General features: G+C 34.7%; 1 protein-coding gene across 1 annotated transcript in view; it reads left to right on the top strand.

The window, feature by feature from the left end:
• The first annotated feature begins 1,860 nt into the window (after window positions 1-1,860).
• LOC145669990 (pH-sensitive chloride channel 2-like) overlaps window positions 1,861-22,613 on the top strand; it is an 84,791-nt gene continuing 64,038 nt past the window's right edge. The window contains exon 1 of the mRNA XM_081738331.1: window positions 1,861-2,211. Within this exon, the coding sequence (XP_081594457.1) occupies window positions 1,861-2,211 (351 nt within the window). The remainder of the gene's footprint in view (window positions 2,212-22,613) is intronic.

Genomic DNA, 22,613 nt, shown 5'->3' with positions numbered 1-22,613 from the left:
AAAAATTCTTGTCTTGATCAGTGTAGTAAGTCATGGAAAGTTTGATCCCTAAAGTGAGAAACAGTTTCTTCAACTTACTGCGAATGTTTAGTCTGAAACAGAAATATGATGAAATTGAATTGAGATCAAAAACTAATTTAAAATGTATCAAATAATAATAGTAAGTAGATCTAGTGTGATCTTTCTTTTTCTTTTCTTTTTTTTTTCTTTTTCTTTCTTTTTCTTTTTTTTTTTTTGCTACTAGTTCCGGATTTTGGGCTAAATATAGCAATATTTTCTTCCACAGTTTGTTCTGAGAAAAATCGATATCCTCAATCTCTTCTGTTTCTCCTGCTGCTGGTGCTGAAGTGAAATAAAATTTCTCTATTTTCGATCCTTTTACACATACTTCTTAAAACGTCTTTTCAGGGGTTAAACTTCTTTTAGAAGACCTGGCAATATCAAGTGAGCATATTGTCCCCCTTATGACAAAGTGCAGTATAATATGTTCTCATATTTCCTTGGGCTCATGTTTCAGAACTTAATACTTAAATCGAGAAATTAGTATCAGCATATATTGTTTTTATCAAGTCGTTAATTGGTTAGAAGTCTCGGAACTAACTTCTATGTTTGTTGTTTAGTAAAATCATGCCTCGACCTATTCACGGTTTCCAGGTATTCAAGATTCAGATCATAACTTTGATTTTAAAGAAAGTTTCATATTGATGGAATAGAAATTGAAAAATGCAACTCGTAAAATACAAAGAAACAGTTGTGCATAGTCAGTCAAAATCCTAGATCTGGATACGATACTTAGAAAATATTGTGGGTTGTATGCTACAAATCGTATTCTATAGTGCTCCTTCGTGTCTAAACACTTAGTGTACGCACCTTTGCCGTGGAAGACCCGGGATTCATTCCTGGCGGGAGCTCATGTGCTTCGGATTCCACGTTAATCAGTAGGTCTGCTCTCATACCGTATCAACTCAAATCGTATCCTACATTTTCATATCCCGTGGCCTCAGATAGGCTACACAGATGGCCCGCATTTGACACAAGTTAAACTTATAATTCTTATATTTCAGAAGAATGATTTCTTGCGTGCTGGATATTGCAAATTTCCACAGTTTTATTGGATCCCCTGAATTAGGCCTGCGACATACCAGCAAAAAGCAACCATAATTTTCCTAACATGTTTCCCAACCTATATGTCTGATGGTCCATAACATCCTTTCGTTGAACTTTACATTAAGCACTATTTCTGCCATAAGCTCATTTTATTAACTAATATGATCCAACAGAACAGGTACAATTATTAGATAACTGTGTAAGTGTATAGTTATTGCATAGTCCTCTGGGGCATTTTAAGATCATTTAAATAATAGTATAATTGACGACGTAACTTATTTAATTCCATAGTGTACTAGTTTATTGAAAACGATCATACGAAATTTAGTAACAAAATCACCGCATTACTTTTATTTGAAAATAAATCTCTCGAATTATCAAGAAATGTCCTCAGTTCTAGCTATAAATACATTTCAATCTTTCAAGCTGTGATGGTATTTTATTTCCTTAGATAAGGTGATTTTATATTATACACACTTAGAATACATGGCATAGTATCAAATAATTTGACTTTAAAATCATATATGTAGATCTAATACTACAGAAAATATGTTGATTGTAGGCTAAAACTCATATGTATCTGTTTCCATATAAGAGGAAGGATCAGAAACTAAGATTATAAGGCTAATATTTCTGGACTTTTGTCTATTATAGGGGAATGAGGAGTTTGCGGTTATTTTAATACATAGAGTTGACAACTGTGTAGAGTTTCAGCCACCCGCTACCTACGGCGATAGGTGTATGTAAACACAAATGACGAATCGTTTGGAAAACTGGTCTCAAGAGGAAGTCCGTTCAGTTATTCGATTTCTATGGGCGAAAGATGTAACTGGGACTGAAATTCACCGTCAGATGGTAGAGGTCTACAAAGAGACTGTGTTGCCTCGTCTGTATGTCGCAGAATGGTATCGAAAGTTTGCGGCTAGTAGAGAAAATGTTACCAACGGGGAGCGCACCAAGAAGTCCACTACGCTGTTAAAGCAGTTTCGTTGGAGCATCATCGACTACCCTCCCTACAGCCCGAATCTCACTCCAAGCGACTTTCACCTGTTCTCGTACTTGAAGGAGCACTTAGGAGGCCGTCACTTAGCTTCAAACGAGGAGGTAAAACACTTCATAACAACGTGGCAGGATTTTTACTAGGAGAGAATCTTCAAACTCATCCCACGATGCGACAAGTGGCTTAACCACCCCGGAATCTATGTCGAGAAATAACATAATGTATGTACTATCTGTTGGCTGTAGTGGTTGTGTGAAATAATATATACACGTTTCACTCCAAGCTTTTAACCTTACTTTCAGATCATACCTCGTATACGATTCTCCCTTCATCACGAGACCTCTTTCTGATCTAGTTGATAGCGCGCGTGAATTTAGTGTACTGGGCTCTGAGTTCGGTTTCCGGTGGAAAGACAAAATTTGGAAGCTTTGCAGTCGTTAGGATTCTAGCTTAAACTTTAGGTATACATATTATATGGCCTTGGTGCTGAAAAGAGATGACAAATTGTAACCAACAGATCAACCAATCCTTCCCCATGATCCTCGAAGAACTACCAAGGAAGCCACCAAATTCACTTGTTAATCGTTTTAGTTATCGTACCCAACAATTTGACTCTCAAATCCTGGATTTAGCTCCATCAGTTCGAAGATATTTCGTGTTATAACTAGAATAAAAATTTTTCATACTTATTATAGAATTACTCAGAGAAAAAATATTGCGTATTAATATGTAATAAAATTTTAATTTATTATTTTAAAGAACGTAACAGAACGACAGACAAATAAACCTAAGTGTAAATATTTCACTTACTTTGTAGTACTTGTTTGAATGTTAAGGACATCCCACATCATGAAAAGTAGCTCTTCAAACTGATTAAGTTTAATTAAGCATTTAGTACCTTTAGTACCTTTGTAACACTATTTACTGCTCATCTAAACAGTGAACCTGGAAAGAAGTATATCAAAATTCTAATTTTTGAATTAGAACACAGTACTTGTGTCTTGCTCGTACATATTGTTATGTGCAATACAGTATTAAAACATACAAAAATTATGCCATATCCATATGGCTACAGTATTCAATAATTATTACAATGATCAAATACAAATATACAATCTGTAGTTTGAAAAGAAACAAATTAGTTTTGGTTTCAAATAATTACAAACACTACGATTGTATAAATGAAAAACTTTCCTATACACTGACAGTGTAATAATATTTTGTCACGTCAATGCTTTATAAACTTCAAATGTGTTGTATTTATTTGAAAAGTAAATTGTTGTGTGTTAAAATGTTTCACAATATCCATAATGCGCAATAAACAACATAAATTACTTAAAAATTAAATTAAATTTAAAGATGTATTTCCCTGAGTTGCTTATAACAGTCCGCGGCAGCACTAATATTATAAATCAGTGTGTTAAGGGAAGAGTTGAGCGTTGCACTGTTTTTGTACGTATAGCCCAGTAAACAAAGACCCAAAAAGGGTCTCGAGCTGAAAATAATTCTAAAAAAGCTGAAATTTTCAGGACTTGCTCTTTGTGTCAAATACAATGAAATCTCAAAAGTCCCAAAATATCCCATGTGACCTTCATTCTCAAAATGGCGGTCAAAGATGACCCCCAACCCATATGCATCGGTTTTATATTTCAGCCTCTATCTGGAACTCTAAGAACGATATTTACATTTAGAAAACAGCACTTTACTCCCCAGGAACTGTACTTATATATTTGGTATATTATTTATTTAAATAAAATCACACCTAAAACGGTTATTTCTGATCAAAGTTGATAATTTCATCATTTCAGAAAGGCATTCTGTAGTATTTTGCGCTTAAGCTCCTAAACCATTAGAGAATCGTAAAAATATGTTCACATATTTTCGATTGTGTGTTCCATAAGCTGTATTTTAAAGAAAAGATCATCAGAATCGGATCATAACTTTTCGAGATATTTACTCCATTGTGAGCCTAGCTGTTAGCGGCGATTTAAAAGAAAAGCATTAACTGATGGTTAAATATAAACTGATGGTTAAATATATTATATTTTTATTTTCATATTTATTCTACAAAACATTAAAAAATTACAAAAAGAGATTTGGTGAACGATTGATCGTTTCAGAGAGATGCATTTGTTATGGGAGGAAATCCATTCTAATCTTCAATGGTACAAGTGAGAAACTGCTACACGATGCTTGGTATTGGAAAAGGAAAAAAAACGAGGAAAGTGAAAGAGTTTGTATTAATGGCAGCAAAAATAATTAAAGAAAATTTTCAATCAAAAGTATATGATAATGTGTCATATCCTGAAGCAGAACAATCTTTGAGGGGCACAATGATCTTATACCACCATCACTAAAACATATGGTCAAAGAAGTGACATCACCAAAGAAAAATGATCCCAGAATAGTCCAAAAACAGAGCATATATAGTTTTGTTATTTCGTTATGCAGACCGAGAACTTTTAAATTTTCCAATGAACTCTCTATAGGAGTATACAGCCTTCTTCATTTTGGATCTCAGCAGCCAACTAATGTCTTTCAAAGTATTGGAATTTGTGGAATTGTGATGAGATTCGACTATGCGAGTATATTATATTGTGCTCCGCAAGCATTATTACATTTTATTCAGTGGGTCTTTGATATCACTGACGTCAATACGAAAACACTAGATCGTCATGCATAGGGAGTATCAGAATAAGTATAAGCCTCCTGAAGAAAGAGCCACTATTCTCGTCTTTGTCGTCGTGGTTAAAATACATCGAACAAGTCAACCAAATACTATTACACATCCAAGCGGATCGCACTAGAGATTGGAAACTGCATTTGCATGCAATCAAATCAATGCTTCCGTACTTCCACGGACCTGACCATCAGTTTTTTCTAAATGTGTGCATCTGAATGTTCAGCAGATAGAAGCTTTGAAGGAGAAAATGAATCCTGACGAGTAAAGCAAATTTACTGAATAAGGATATGTTTTCACAGAAAAATAGATATTCTAGTGGGGTTACATAACATATGATCATTGAACAAACTTTAATGATATCAGTGAAAGTTTCTGAAGGTATAACTCAAGGCCGAGAAATAACAGACTCAAAATTAGCTAGATGGATACTCAGCGCCGACCTTAAGCCGATTGGACCGATTGCTCCCAATCGGGCCCCGCGCCTAAGGGGCCCCCGTGCTAGTGCCGTCTACTCTACTCTCTAGTCTAATTTACTCTCTAGTGTCGTTTTAACAGCATATTAGGCCCCAGGGCAAACAAGTGTATTGTGGTCCCTATGACTAAATTCAGCTCTTAGTACATGTAATTAATACATGCAATTCTGCTCGCGGGGCCCTCGGCCAAATGGCTATGGTACAGATAAGATGGCTCTGCTACTCTCGGTTGTTAGGTACACGTAACAACATATTGCACTACAGGCACATTCATGTCCAAAATGAACTACATATGCACTGTCGCATATCTATACCTGTCTTCTTGTAAGAATATAATGAGGACAATGATTTTGCAGGGTACTTTTAATATTGATACTATGTGTATAATCGAGAAATGTATGTTTGCGGTAAATGTCATAGGAGAAGAATTATAAATACGAAAGTTAGAGTGAGTAAAACAAAATGTTGCTAAATTGAAAAGAAAGTTTTATTTTCGTTATATTGTTCTTAATTCCTGCTCTTTTGACGAAATTTGGCATATATATGTCTTTGCCAATTATACAGATACTAACATTATAAGAAACACCGGGCGAATTCGTTGTCAAATTATATTCCTACAAGAACATATTTATAAACATGCGACAATAATTTTGGACATGAGTGTACATCAATGGACTCCACAAGGGAGGGTATGGCCTCTCCCTAACAAGCAAATGAATAGTTTGTTTGAGTTTCAAGGCATAAGCAAATATTTTCTGAATTTAATGCTGCTGTAGTTTATTTATTTTTTTTATTTTTTATTTTTTTACGTTTACAAGTTCTGTTGTAAAAATAGATATTGTGTCCAGGGAGTATTCTGCATACCACTAACACAAGGGCGCCGATCCTGGGGAGCCGAGCAGCCCCAAAGCTGATGTGGGTCCTTTGTATTTTTATGAATATGTACTTTATACGTATTTTTATTGTTATATGCATCGTTATGTGTATATTTTATGAATATACAATATTTTTCATAATTTGAATTAAATTTGTCTTAAAATTATCATATGCCTTCTTAGACAGTAGTCTGCAACCAAACACAGATCCCAAAAGCTTTCTTCTAATTTCTAACTAGCAAATTTACCACCAACCAATGCGGTTAACTCTCAACATTTCCTTCGGGTTTATCTGCAAGTGCAACACTGGTTGGGAAACATCAGGTCAACTGAATGAAAATGGTGCGTCAAAGAAGACAGACTCTCTCTCTATTCCAACGAGTTTCCCACCAGCTCCTGAAAAAGTACTTAATTTGGTTGCTTGCTAGTGCAAAATAACTCCTCTCATATCTTGTGATGTTGAAACCTGTGAATGTAAGCATGCCAACCTTAATTATTCCACGTTTTATCCCTTTTGTGAGGGAATTTCTTGCACAAACTCACAACCGAACAAGGAGTCTGTTATGGAGGATGACGATTAATCATTTTACCTATTACCTGTGAATCTATGTTGTATTTCATGGGATTTTATTCAATACAATACATGCCGTTTTAAACTATTGCAGAATACTGACATGTATAGCTTTGTTAATATTAATGCAAATGCTACTTAAATGAAATGTTTTCAAGTGAAAATGTGATTTTGATTATCTTTTTTTAAAAAATAGGGTCTTTACATTTCCTACCATCTAGCGAGCACCGGGCGAACTAAATATGAAAATATAACTAACTATCAGTTAACTATTAACTTCTTTTAAATCACCGCTAACAGCTAGGCTCACAATGGAGTAAATATCTCGAAAAGTTTTGATCCGATTTTGATGATCTTTTCTTTTAAAATGCAGCTTATAAAACACACAATCGAAAATATATGACCATAGTTTCACGATTCTCTAATGGTTTAGGAGCTTAAGCGCAAAATACTACAGAATGCCTTTCTGAAATGCCGAATTTATCAATTTTGATCACAAATAACCGTTTTAGGTGCGATTTTATTTAAATGAATAATATACCAAATTAAAGTACCGTTCCTGCAGAGTAAAGTGGTATTTTCTAAATGTAAATATCGTTCTTAGAGTTCCAGATAGAGGCTGAAATATAAAACCGATGCTTATGGAATGGGGGCCATCTTTGACCGCCATTTTGAGAATGAATGTCACATGGGATATTTTGGGACTTTTGAGATTTGATTGTATTTGACACAAAGGGCAAATCCTGAGAATTTCAGAATTTTTAGAACTCGTCGAACTATTTTTACTGGGCTATCAATACAGGGCCCGGTAAAAAGGCCACCCGTATTTGGAGAGGCTGTGTGAGTTGTAGTGGGGATACTGTATCGATGGAAGGGGTTATCGATGGATAGTGGTATACGTGCCATTTTCAGTAGTCGCAATCGCGTGGTGCGTTGAGCATTTTGCGTTTCTCATTGCAGTAGTATATTGATAATGGAGTAGTATATTGATAAAGGACAAGAGTATTGATAATGGAGTAGTATATTACTAAAAAAACTGCTCTCGTTTGAGTATCAAAGTTTAGAGCACTGAGAAAAACCTTGCCTGGTCGAGCTCGGACCGTAAGAACGCCTGAAAATGTGGCACATATGAGAGCGTCTATCCAAGAAATTCCAAAAGATTCAGCACTTGTCGTTCAGGCGATTCTTTTTCTCAATGCAGAACCTATTGCTCTAAAGATAAATGCCCAAACTTGAATAGTTTCTATATCCAGAACAGAATCGTGTCGGCCAAGTCCGAACCGAATGCGAAACGCCTGCTGAGTAGTAATTACAGAATTACTGTTAAGAATATACTCCTCCACAACAAACGCACGATGCTCATCACACGAGGCCATTGCGACTGCTGAAAATGGAACGTATAGCGCTATTGATCGTTACCCCTTAAGCCGCCGTATCTCCAATACAACTCACACAGCGCACTCTCCAAATACGGGAGATAAGTTTGCCGGACACAGTATGTTTGAATAATAATGATAACAAGAATTATCAGACTTGGTTTTCTATACTCAGTATCAAAAATGTATTTGTCTTTAGGAAAACAATCCGAATCAAGTGTGACTTTAATTTCAAGTACTACCCTTTGGACACTCAAATATGCAACTTAGATTTCATCTCACGTAAGTATCAATATTTATCTACACTAATTCAAATATCAGAATAGGAGCACAAGCTTTAAGAAAACGCTTTTCTTGGTATAGTAATTGCTTAATTGTGTCAAAAAGAGTTCTATAATTATTTTAATAACCCTTTTTAAATATATTAGTTGTACCAAATAAGTTATATAAATACATTATTCATTCATTTAACTTTATAGTAATTCCACGTATGTTTATGTTGTCTTTAAGTGTTGGATACGCATATCAAAGACCACTTCGTGATTCATATACAAAGATGGACATGGAAGGACAAAAGACTGGAATCAGACCATAGCATTGTAAATTATCCCTTCTAACTTGAAGCGCCCATTTAGCACAGTGTGGATGAAAAGTAGTTGGGTTATAATTCAGTTTTTGATGCGTGTAAAGACTAGCATATTATTTGGGTGGGGGCACTTGGTGGTGTTTTTATAACCAGATACCGAATTTTTTTGTAACTAGATTTAGTAAGTTTTTGTAGTCTTCTATGACCCCCTATTTGAATGGCGAAAAAAGTGTATGGGGGTATGTACTCGTTCTCTTTTACGACCCCTATTTTCAACCCCTTTTATAACATAACAGATTAAACAATCACTGTATTCAACACTGAATAGAATACATAAGACTATAAACACATAGCAGAGAATAATGGGGTGTACTTGTTTTCCCTTTTATGACCACTTTCTAACATAGCAGAGACTACGAACGCAACACCCCTAAATAACATAAAAGAGTATGGCTTATTTTTCAACCCTTATGTTACACAGCAGAGATTATATCATAAAGGCTTCAAGCATTTTAACACAGCAGAGCAGATAAAAGAGAATGGCCTATTTTAACCACTATTTAACATAGCACAAATTACAACTCCTATGTAATACAGCAGAGAATATGTGTACTCGTTCAACCCCTATGTGGCATAGCAAAAATTACACAAGCATTCGACAACTACTGCAAGTCCCACGAATACTAACCATCGAGGTCAAAGTTCAAATTTTTAAACGAGAATAACTCGTAAAGGGAGCCGTTCAACCCCTATGTGGCATAGCAAAAATTACACAAGCATTCGACAACTACTGCAAGTCCCACGAATACTAACCATCGAGGTCAAAGTTCAAATTTTTAAACGAGAATAACTCGTAAAGGGAGCCACGCATTGAGGTACTGTTTCCATATTTAGTAACAAGTCATCAACCACAACATGTCCCAAGAAGACTGATCATCAAGGTCAAAGGTAAAATTTATAAACCCGAATAACTCGTAAACGAAGCAAAATATTTAGGTGCTGTTACGTTTTTAGTAAGAGGTCATCAATTACTACACGTCTCAAAAGTACTGACCATCTAAGTAAAAGGTCAAATATAAGCGCTACTAAACTCTAAAAGAAGCAACGCAATGATGTGTTGTTTCCACACTTAGTAACAGGTCATCAACTACTACATGTCTCAAAACATCAAATATTTAAACGCTAAAATCTCCTAAATGAAGCAATCCATTCCACATTAAGTAATAGTTCATCAACTCCTTAACGTTGCAAAAGTACTGACCATGGAGGCCAAAGGTCAAATATTTCAACTCGAATAACAAGTAAACGGAGCCACATATTGAGGAGCTGTTTCCGCATTTAGTAACAGGTCATCAAGATCTACATGTTCCAAAATTTCTAACCATCGAGGTCAAAGGTCAAATTTTTAAACACGAATACTGGTAAGCGGAGCTGCGTATTGAGGTGGCGTTCCCACATTTAGTAATAGGACATGAACTTCTACATGTTGCAAAAGTACTAACCATCAAGGTCGAAGGTCAAACATTTAAACTCGAATAACTCGTAAACGGAGCAACATATTGAGGTGCTGTTTTCACATTTAATAACAGGTCATCAAATACTACATGTATCGAAAGGTCAAAGATTTAAACCCGATATACCCGTAAACAGAGCCAAGTATTGAAGTAGTGTTTCCACATTCAGTAATGGGTCACCAACTACTATATGCTGCAAAAGTACTGACCGTCGAGGTCAAATGTCAAATATTTAAATCCTAATAACTTCCAAACGAAGCAAGTCACTGAGCTACTGTTTCCACATTTAGTAACAGGCCATCAACTACTACATGTCTCAACAGGTCAAATATTTAACCCGAATAACTGGTAAAGGGTGCAACATATTCAGGTGGTGTTTCCACAATTTGTAATAGGTCGCCAAATGCTACATTTTGAAAAAGTAATGACCATCGAGGTCAAAGGTCAAATATTTAAACTGGAATAACTCGTGTACGGAGCAACATATTTAGATGCTTTTTCCACATTTAATAACAGGTCATCAAGTATTACATATCCCAGGAGTACTGACCATCGACGTCAAAGGTCAAATATTTAAAAACGAATAACTCGTAAACGAAACAATACCTTAAGGTGCTGTTTCCACCTTTAGTAATAGGTTATCAAATGCTGCATGTAGCAAAAGTACTGACCATCGAGGTCAAACCTCAAATATTTGCAACCAAATAACTCGTAAAGGAAGCAACATATTGAGGTGCTGTTTCTACATTTAGTGATAGGTCATTTAATACTACATGTTTCAAAACTATTGACCATCAACGTCAAACGTCAACTATTTAAACGCGAATAACCCGTAAACGAAGCAACGCATTGAGGTGCAGTTTCCACATTTAGTAATAGTTCATTTACTACTTCAAGTTGCAAATGTACTGACCATCGAGGTCAAAGGTCAAATATTTAAATCCGAATAACTCCTAAACGGAATAACATATTAAGGTCGCGTATCCACCTCTAGTAACAGATATCAACTGCTGCGTATCTCGAAAGGTCAAGTATTTAATTAAAAATAACTCGTAAACGGAGCAGCATATTGAAGTGTTGTTTCCGCAATTTAGTAACAGGTCATCAAATACTACATGAGTCAAAAGGCCATATATTTAAAGCCGAAAACCTCGTAAAAGGGATCACGTGTTGAGGATTTGTTTCCACATTTAGCAATAGTTAATCAACTACTACAGGTTGCGAAAGTACTGGTCAAATATTTAATCGAGGTCAAAGGTCAAATATTTAAACTCGAATAAGTCGTAAACGGAGCCATGCATTAAGGTGCTGTTTCTACATGTAGTAACAGGTCACAAACCACTATATGTCCCAGAAGGACTGATCATCGAGGTCAAATGTCAAATATTTAAATCCTAATAACTTCCAAACGAAGCGACTCATTGAGCTGGTGTTCCCACATTTAGTAACATGTCATCAACTACTACATGTTTGAAAAAGTCAAATATTTAAGCTCTAATAACTCGTAACGGAGCAACATATTGAGGTGCTCTTTTAACATTTAGTAACAGGTCGTCAAATAATACATGTCTCAAAGTGTCAAATTTTAAAACCCGATTAACTCGTAAACAGAGCCCCGTATTGAGGTGGTGTTTCGACATTTACTAATAGGGCATTAACTACTACATGTTGCAAAAGTACAGACCATCGAGGTCAAAGTTCAAATATTTAAACTCGAATAACTCTAAACGGAGAAAGTATTGAAGTGTTGTTTCCACATTTAGTAAGAGGTCGTCAAGTATTACATATCCCACAAGCACTGTCCATCGAGGTCAAAGGTCAAATATTTAAACCATAATAACTCATAAACGAGGCAAAGCATTGAAGTGCTTTTTCCACATTCCGTAATATGTTATTAAGTGCCACATGTAGCAAAAATATTGACCATCAAGGCCAAAGCTCAAATATTTAAACCCGAATACCTCGTAAACGAAGCAACAATACTGAGGTGCTATTTCCTCATTTTGTGATAGGTAAACAACAGGTACTACATGTGTCAAAATACCGACTATCGGGGTCAAAAGGCAAGTATTTAAACCCGAAGACCTCGTAAACGGAGCAACATCTTGAGGTGCTGTTATTACATTTAGTAACAGATCATCAACCAATACATGCCTCTAAATGTCAAATATTTAAAGCCAAATAACTCGTAAACGGAGCCACGTATTTAAGCCGTGGTTCCGCATTTGCTAACAGGTCACCAATTACTTCCCGTCCGAAAAATGCTGACTATCTAGGTCAAAGGTCAAATACTTAAACCCTAATAACTTGCAAACGAAGAGACGCATAAATTTATATGACCTATTCAATTTTTACCAAATAGAAAAAAGTGAAGAAGGAATAAATTTGAGTAGTTTATTTAGTTTTGTGTTGTAGACAGAAAGCTAAGAAACGTCGTTTTAACAAGTTCAGAACTTTATACTTTGTACCATTTAAATAAACTAAGGATAATTTGGGTGGGCTATTTAGTTTTGTAACAAACAGAAAAAGCGAAGAAGTGCCATTTTAATTTACTCAGAATTTCTGTATTTTTTGAACTACTCAAATAAGCGAAATAATAAATTTGTACTAACCAGAAAAAGCGAAAAAGAAACATTTTTACTAGATTATAATTTCTGTACCATTTTATGCTATTCAAATAAGCGAAGGAATAAAGTTGGATGTTCTACTTTTTGTACCAACTACAAAAGAACGAAGACGGTTCATTTTAACTAACTCATATTTTTATATTTTTATACCATTTAAATAAACAGGATAATCTGAGTGAGGTATTTAGTTTTGTACTAACATAAAAAAGGCAAGAAAGGATAATTTTAACTAGTTGTGTATTTTGTACCATTTTGTACTTCTCCAATAAACGAAATATAAAATTTGTACAAATGAGAAGAAGCGAAAAAGGAAAATTTTACTAGCTCATAATTTCTGTACCTTTCGTATTACTCAAATAAACGAAGGAATAAATCTGATTGGGCTATTTAGTTTTATAGCAACCAGAAAAAAGAAAAAAACTAGGACCATTTTAACTAATGCAGGATTTCTGTACCTTTCTGTGCTATTCAATTAAACGAAAGAATAAATTTGGGTGTTCTATTTTTTGTGCCAAGAGAAAAAACTAAGAAGGGCCATCTTAACTAGCTGAGTATTTATACCTTTTGTAATATTGAAACAAACGAAGGGATATATTTGAGTGGCCTATTTTTTGTGCCAACCAGAAAAAAGAACCAAAGAAGAACAATTTTAACTACCTGAGTATTTTATCACTTTTTGTACTATTTAAATAAATAAAGGAATAAATTTGAGTGCTCTATTTTTGTCAACCAGAAGAACAATCATTTTATACCATTCAAATAAACGAAAAAATAAATTTGGGAAACTATTACCTTTTTGTACCAACTCTAAAAAATTAAGAGCCATTACAGCGTTTGTGCTATTCAAATAGACGAAGGAATAAATTTCGCTGGAGTATTCAATTTTGTACCTACGAGGAAAAGCAAAGAAATACCATTTTAACTAACTTAGCATTTTATACCTTTTTGTACCATTTAAATAAACGATGGAATAAATTTGAGTGACCTATTTTTAGTGTCAACCAGAGGAAGCTTCCTCTTACATTTCAAATAAACGAATGAATAAATTTAGCTGTAGTATACAATTTCTTGTACCTACGAGAAAAAGCAAAGAAATTCCATTTTAACTAACTCAGCAGTTTATACCTTTTTGTACTACTTAAATAAACGAAGGAATAAATTTGAGTGACCTATTTTTGTGTCAACGAGAAGATGATTCATTTTAACTAACTCAGCATTGTATAGTTTTTGGGGCATTCAAATAAACAAAGGAATAAATTGGAGTGGTCTATTTAGTTGTGGTACCAGATTGTATACTATTCTGTATATCATTGTGTCACCCAGAGAAAGGGCCAATTTAAAATTCGAATGTTTTGTTCCAACAGAAGAAACATATTCCATTTAAATAAGCAACGCTCTAGGGTCATAGACGAAACTGCTAAACAAGTTGCATTGATAAATAAATTTTGATTGCCTCACTCAAGACTGTTTAGTTCATAATTATATGGTTAATGGACGTGTGTTTAGCGAATTAAGTGCAAAGTTTCTCGATCAGTAACTAAATATTTGAACGTAGGAAGTAAACAACATGTGCTGCCATTGGTTACAGATGAAAAATATTCAAGAAGAAGAGAGTTAAATCATACATTCAATTTGAACTTAATTCTATAGAACAGACTTCATAGCAATTATCGTTACTAAGGGATGAAGACGTACAAAGGAAAAAAGAAAAAAACATGCTTGGCCAATTTGGATCATCGTGCTGATAAAGGAAAGGGGGGAAGGAAAAAGAGACGAAGAAGAGATCTTATCAAAATAAAAATCAGCTCACCAAAGAAGAGAATTGGTTTAAGTTTCCCGTTGTCCACACTCTAAAAAATTGCTGAATTATTAGCTGTGAACAATTTTACTCAACTCTCAAAACTACAATGCTCTGTGTTGCTGCAGATACTGCCTATTTAGGCTTCTGAATATTAATATACTTTAAATAAAATAAAAAAGAAACGTTACGAATTCGTTACCTAGCACTTGTGTTGTTAGTATGGTGAGGGTCATAAGTTACAATCTAGTGGGAGTAAATTCGTTTTACATATAACACAGGACACCTTACTAGACTGTAAGTCGAAAAGCTATTAACATTATCTTTTACTTCTTTGCTTTAGTTTAATTTTATTAGACAAAATCTGCTTATATAGGGTATTTCTTTTTCAGGACGAGAGAAGCATTAACATTTATTTAGAAATGCAACTTGTTTAGCATTTTCACCAATGACCCTAGAGTTTTGCTTATTTAAATCGAATATGATTTTTCTGTTGTTACAGAAGATTCGAATTTTAAAATTGACCCTTTTTCGTTTATTTTGAATGGTATACAAAAATGCACAAACATAGTACAAATAAATGCTATCCAGAAATTGATCTGCAAAACTTTAAAATGTCCCTTTCTCTGGATGACACAAAAATGTACAAAATAGTATACAATCTAGCACCACAAGTAAATAGACCACTCCAATATATTCCTTTGTTTATTTGAATGCCCCAAAAACTATACAATGCTGAGTTGGTTAAAATGAATCTTTATCTCGTTGACACAAAAATAGGTCACTCAAATTTATTCCCTCGTTTATTTAAGTAGTACAAACAGGTATAAACTGCTGAGTTAGTTAAAATGGAATTTCTTTGCTTTTTCTCGTAGGTAAAAGAAATTGAATTCTCCAGTCAAATTTATTCCTTCGTTTATTCTAATAGTACAAAAGCTATAATGAACCTTCATTTTTTAGAGTTGGTACAAAAAGGAAATAATCCACCCAAATTTATTCCTTCGTTTATTTGAAATGTAAGACGAAGCTTCTTCTGATTGACACTAAAAATAGGTCACTCAAATTTATTCCATCGTTTATTTAATTGGCACAAAAAGGTATAAAATGCTAAGTTAGTTAAAATGGTATTTCTTTGCTTTTCCTCGTAGGTACAAAATTGAATACTCCAGCGAAATTTATTCCTTCGTCTATTTGAATAGTACAAACGCTGTAATGGCTTTTAATTTTTTAGAGTTGGCACAAAAAGGTAATAGTTTCCCAAATTTATTTTTTCGTTTCTTCGAATGGTGTAAAATGATTGTTCTTCTGGTTGACAAAAATAGAGCACTCAAATTTATTCCTTTATTTATTTAAATAGTACAAAAAGTAATAAAATACTCAGGTAGTTAAAATTGTTCTTCTTTGGTTCTTTTTTCTGGTTGGCACAAAAAATAGGCCACTCAAATATATCCCTTCGTTTGTTTCAATATTACAAAAGGTATAAATACTCAGCTAGTTAAGATGGCCCTTCTTAATTTTTTTCTCTTGGCACGAAAAGCAGAACACCCAAATTTATTCTTTCGTTTAATTGAATAGACAGAAAGGTACAGAAATCCTGCATTAGTTAAAATGGTCCTACTTTCTTTCTTTTTTCTGGTTGTTATAAAACTAAATAGCCCAATCAGATTTATTCCTTCGTTTACTTGAGTAATACGAAAGGTACAGATACTATCAGCTAGAAAAATGGTCCTTTTTCGCTTCTTCTCATTTGTACAAATTTTATGTTTCGTTTATTGGAGTAGTACAAAATGATACAAAATACTCAACTAGTTAAAATTATCCTTTCTTGCCCTTTTTATGTTAGTACAAAATTAAATAGCTCACTCAAATTATCCTGTTTATTTAAATGGTATAAAAAATATTAAAATATGAGTTAGTTAAAACGAACCGTCTTCGCTTTTTTGTAGTTGGTACAAAAAGTAGAACATCCAACTTTATTCCTTCGCTTATTTGAATAGCACAAAATGGTACAGAAATTATGAGCTAGTAAAAATGTTTCTTTTTCGCTTTTTCTGGTTAGTACAAATTTATTATTTCGCTTATTTGAGTAGTTCAAAAAATACAGAAATTTTGAGTAAATTAAAATGGCACTTCTTCGCTTTTTCTGTTTGTTACAAAACTAAATAGCCCACTCAAATTATCCTTAGTTTATTTAAATGATACAAAGTATAAAGTTCTGAACTTGTTAAAACGACGTTTCTTAGCTTTCTGTCTACAACACAAAACTAAATAAGCCACTCAAATTTATTCCTTCTTCACTTTTTTCTACTTGGTAAAAATTGAATAGGTCATATAAATTTATGCGTCTCTCCGTTTGCAAGTTATTAGGGTTTAAGTATTTGACCTTTGACCTAGATAGTCAGCATTTTTCGGACGGGAAGTAATTGGTGACCTGTTAGCAAATGCGGAACCACGGCTTAAATACGTGGCTCCGTTTACGAGTTATTTGGCTTTAAATATTTGAGTTTTGACCTGGATGTTTAGTACTTTTGCAACGTTTATTAATTGATGACCTATTACTAAGTGTGGATACAAAACCTCAATGCGTTGCTTTGTTTACGAGTTATTGGGATTTAAATATTTGACCTTTGACCTCGATGGTCAGTACATTTGGAAGTGTAATACTTAATGACCTGTTATTAAATGTGGAAACAGCACCTGAATGCGTGGCTCCGATTACAAGTTTATCATGTTTAAATATTTGTCCTTTGACCTCTATTGCCAGTAACTTTGCATCGTGTAGCAGCTGGTGACCTATTACTAAATGTGGAAACAGCACCTCAATGCACTGCTTCGTTTACGAGGTATTCGGGTTTAAATATTTGAACTTTGACCTCGATGGTTAGTACTTTGGCACATGTAGTACTTGATGACCTGTTAGTAAATGTGGAAACAGCACCTCAATATGTGTCTCCGTTTACGAGTTATTCGAGTTTAATCCTACAACGGTCAGGCGGAAAAAAGTTTCATAAACGTTCGGGCTGGGTCTGAGAGACCCAAGAAAACAAAATTACATAATTAATTTGTAATCAATATTTTTAAAATAGAAACAATCTATTATGTAATTACAAGTATTTCTAAAGCAGAAGAAAGCATTTCAGTTGAAAAGTGGTGTTTTCGCTTATATTTAAAAACATATTTTTAATTGTTCACTTATTTTTGTTAGTAAATTATACGAGCTTTTTTAGAAAATTATATAGAAAGAAATAATTGCGTACATGTTGCTATAGATAAGTAATATTGTAACGGAAACTTATAAGTTTATTTAACATAACCTAAGACAGCGCCTATGTTGAAATGTACTCAATGTCAGGGGGTAAAGTTTTTTTCAGTTTTCGTTGTTGGCAAGTGGGTGGAGTTTTCTCAGCAGCGGCAGTAGATAAAAATTCTTCACTCTTATCCTTTTCTTCATAACACTCATTTTTACTATCATGGTCACTAAATAATTCCTAATCAGGATCTGCATCGGAATTATCCAGGTCACTTTCATCATCATATTAAATTCTATGAATTTTACTCGCAGAAACTGTTTCTCGTTCGATTATGTTCTGAAGTTGCTCAAATACCAACTTAAATGTTGTTCGTATATACACACTCAAAAAAGTCGAATACATAGTCTTAATAAAAAATGGACTCCTACAAGATTCTTAACACTGGCAAAAAGAAGTTACGTGAACGGTCGGGCTCGGTCTGACAGATCCATGCGAGGTTTAGAGCTCTATTAAAAGAAAACTAACAATAAATCAAACTGGTTTGCAACACTCGTGTCTCTTATCGGTCGTTTTAGGAAGGTATAGGAAGTTACAACTCAAACCGCTTTCTTTAATTTGAAAATTTTATTTAAACTATAAGTTAGATGTATCTCACAGACCCAGCCCGACCGTTCTAGGGTTAAATATTTGACCTTTTTCCTCGATGGACACTAGTTTTGCACCTTGTCGCAGTTTATTAGCTACATATTACTAAACGTGGGAACTCCATTTCAATACGTGACTCCGTTTACAAGTTATTCGGGTTTAAATATTTGACCTTTTGAGACATGTAGTATTTAATGACCTGTTACTAAATGTGGAAGCTGCACCCCAATATGTTGCCCCGTTTACGAGTTATTCAGGTTTAAATACTTGAGCGTTTGGGACATGTAGTGGTTGATTACCTGTTACTAAAAGTGGAAACACAACCTTAATACGTTGCTCCGTTTAAGAGTTAATCGGGTTTAAATATGTGACCACTGAACTCGATGGTCAATAAGTTTCAGACATGTAGTAGCTAATGACCTGTTACAAAATGTGGAAACAGAAGCTCCATATGTTGCTTTATTTAAGAGTTGTTCTGGTTTAAGTATTTGACCTTTTACCTCGATGGCCAGTACTTTTGAGACTTGTAGTAGTTGATGACCTATTACAAAATGTGGAAACAACACCTCAATGCGTTGCTTCGTTTAGAAGTTAGTAGCGTTTAAATATTTGACGTTTTATCTCGATGGTCAGTACTTTTGAGACATGTAGTAGTTGATAACCTGTTACTAATTGTGGAAACAGCACCTCAGTATGTTGGTTCGTTTACGAGTTATCGGACTCAAGCATTTGACTTTTCTCCTCGATGATCACTCCTTTCGGGACATGTAGTGGTTGATGACTTATTACTAAATATGGAAAAAGCACCTTAATGCGTGGCTCCGTTTATACTATGCTATGTGTTCATATTATTATGTATTCTATGCTATGTCAAATAAAGTGTTTGTGTAATCTGTTATGTTATATAGGGGATGAAAATAGGGGTCGTAAAAGAGATCGAGTACATACCCTCATACTCTTTTCTCAAAATTCGAAAAAAGGGATAATAGAAGACTACAAAAAGTTACTAAATCTGGTTACAAAAGAAATAGGGTATCTAGTTACAAAAACACCACCAAGGGCTCCACCCTACTCATATTATCCCGAGTACATCGTACTATCCCATTATACTCCTCCTGAATTTATGTCAAATGTGACACTAATAACCTGCTGTTAGTAGCTAGTCTTTATTGGATACTAGCGTCAATTAGCCGCTTCAGTAGGTTAAAATGAGAACAATTTGTAATATTTTCTCTTAGTCAGTCATTTTACTATTACTAAATCTTGCATTCTTCAGCCGAACATATAAATTCTCGGGACTTTCAGTTCGAGACATTGCCACACAAAGTTGTGAGAAGCAAGCGGTTCTCAAATCTAGTTCTGTCGTGGACGTTTGTCCCTGAGACATGTTGATTGTCATAGCAAATTGCAGTTTCAAAGGGAATTGCAGACGCTTGCAAGGAATAGTGAAGTCTGTGGGTGTTAAACGTATTCTTGAAATGTATATCTTTACATTTTTAAATTTTCTTGCTACAATAGTGACCTCAATCAAATTTCTCATACAATTTTCTACTCTTAATCTTATCCCGTTGTACAAAAGTGGAGGTTTCAGATTTCGAAGTAACGTTACTTTCGCTCAGCGTCTGAGAGACAATTTGTACGGACGCATTCCTGGTAGGTCTAATGAGTTTAGAAATTCTGTATGATAGTTTACAATTCCTTTTTCATAAGCCACAGTATCTATTGGTAAGTACCCATCTCTTCATCTGGGATTTCAACCAATATCATTTTATTCACAGTTGTTACCTTAGTGTTCTTTGCAGCCAATTTCTCTCTTTCACTTAACCGATCTACATCCTGAAAATTGTTTATGATGTTGTGTAAGATACTTGTTTTCAAATCCTCAACATTTTTGGCAAAATTGCAAATGCCTGTTAAATTGTTGTAATGTCATCTTCTGACTCGATAACACCTCCAATAGTCAGTAGCTGCTTCATAAAATCCTCAGGCCTTGCATTTTCAATGAGATGAACTCGCATATGTTTGTCAATTTTAGTGATTTTGCATGTTTGCCACGAACTTGACGACTTCATATAAGCAATTAATTCATCTGCGGGTGTCCCTGTCCTGATCACAGGTTAAGTTTGTCCAAAGTCTCCTGAAAGAGGCAGAGTTATTCTTTATATAAAAATATCACAATCTCTAATATCACGCAATGTTTTCTCAAGCACTTCCAAAGATTTCCGATATGACATGGTACTTATCCCAGACAACCAACTCTATCTTTTGAAAAAAGCTTTACAAGGGAAGAATTCTTTTTGATTGCACATGACGGATTTTCTTCTATTGTTACATGTAAAGAAAGCTTGAATGTTGAGTGTGCTGTTCTTCCTCCTTCAAGCCATATTGCTGCTATTCCTGATAAAGCTACAGCAATTGCAATTTTACTTTGACTTCGGAGTTTTGCTAGGATTAAAGTGATGGTGGAAGTTTTTCCCGTTCCTCCGCAAGCATCTAGGAAATAGGTGTGGTCTCTCTTTTCGGTGACTGATTTTATGACTGTATCGTATCCTTCCTTCTGTTCCGGGAGAAGCATATGCTCGTTCTCAGTAACAAATTTGATTTGAGAGTGCACAACGTAACTTATCTCTCTCAGAATATCACTTGAAAGCAAGACAACTGAGTTCCTAGTTGGTGTAAGTAGTCCAAAATGATTAATGGATTTGTCTGTCATACGACGTACCATGATATCAAGAATGATTAATGCAAGATTGTAACGTCTATCACTCATCGTCAATTCTGTATTATTTCTTTCCACTTGCCCGTTGAGTAGAAAGTCAACAGACAACACTTTCAAATTTTCCCGTATAATATGAGTATCTCATACTTGACATTGTGTAAGTATGATAGCGAAGAGGCTTCGAATGTGATAAGGTGATTGGCTTGAAACTGCATCTTCCATTGCCTGATGCAATTGATTTACATCTTCTAAGATACCTCTTCCTCTAGATGCATCTCTGGAGGAGTCGTACGAATTTTCTTAAGTCGGTGAATGATCTTGAACCGCCAACACTGTGCAGTCGTAGACAGAAACATTCAGAGTTGTTAGGATGCACTGTGTAAACTATACCAATGGCTTGAGATTGTTGACACTGGGATGCCCTCAACGGGAATGCCTTCCTTCCGTTTCTCAAAAGATTTCCTGCTTTCATCCCATGTAAAGTATTAGCTACTTCAACATACAACAATGTTTGAGCAAGAACACAATTTGAAGAATGCTCTTAAAGTTGTTTACATACTTGAAAATGTACCTTATGGACTTGACTGACTGACAAAATTCAACCTTAATGTGAGCTTGAAAAATTTTGCTCAATAATGAGTTGTATGAAACTACCCAACTGTTGTCAATTTTAATCTCTTCTGTTTGTCCTTTGATTATGGTGTATGCATTGAAACGTCTCTCACGTGGATTTCTTCTATACTAAGGGTAGTCATCGTATCCTGTCTGTGTCTTAAACAACAGTGGCCGAGGGTATATCTTTAAACATTTACTGTCCATCATACGGTTAATTTTGGGTTTCAATGTTCACATGACCCGTGTACCATATTTTCCTTATCACATCAAAGAGAATTGGATCTGTTGACGGATCTGAAAACTCAGCTGAAATTATCTGATCCATGTCACTCAAATGGTTTCTTTTCCTTCAATCATAAGAGGATATGTGCATGAGGCAATCCTCTCTTTCGCCATTCAAAGGTATACATGAAGGCAATGGATTCTCCAAAAGTACGTCCCTTTATTGATGAAACAATTGGAACATCAACTTTTTGTTTGAAAACTCTGTTGTGATGTCATGTCTATCAATAGCTGATTGACTTGGCAGTAAATTGTCTTGTATTTCTGTTCAGTTAGGATTGCGTGTGGAAGTTATGTAAAGCTAAGGACAACCATAGTTTTGAACATATTTCATTATGTCTTGAGTGTACTCATGCATATGTCTTTGGCTTCCTGTAAACGAAGAAAGTAAAATCACCATTTGTCCAATATTGCTGAAATTTCTTGTTTCCCGGAGATTTGTCGAAGTAGTCGCAGTTATCGAAGGCTATCTTTCTTACATAACTCGTAAT

The sequence above is a fragment of the Thermobia domestica genome, chromosome 14 (genome assembly GCF_964235325.1).
Source record: "Thermobia domestica chromosome 14, izTheDome1.hap1.1, whole genome shotgun sequence".
In the NCBI taxonomy this organism is placed as follows: Eukaryota; Metazoa; Arthropoda; class Insecta; order Zygentoma; family Lepismatidae; genus Thermobia; species Thermobia domestica.
This window is presented reverse-complemented; position numbering and strand designations above follow the sequence as displayed.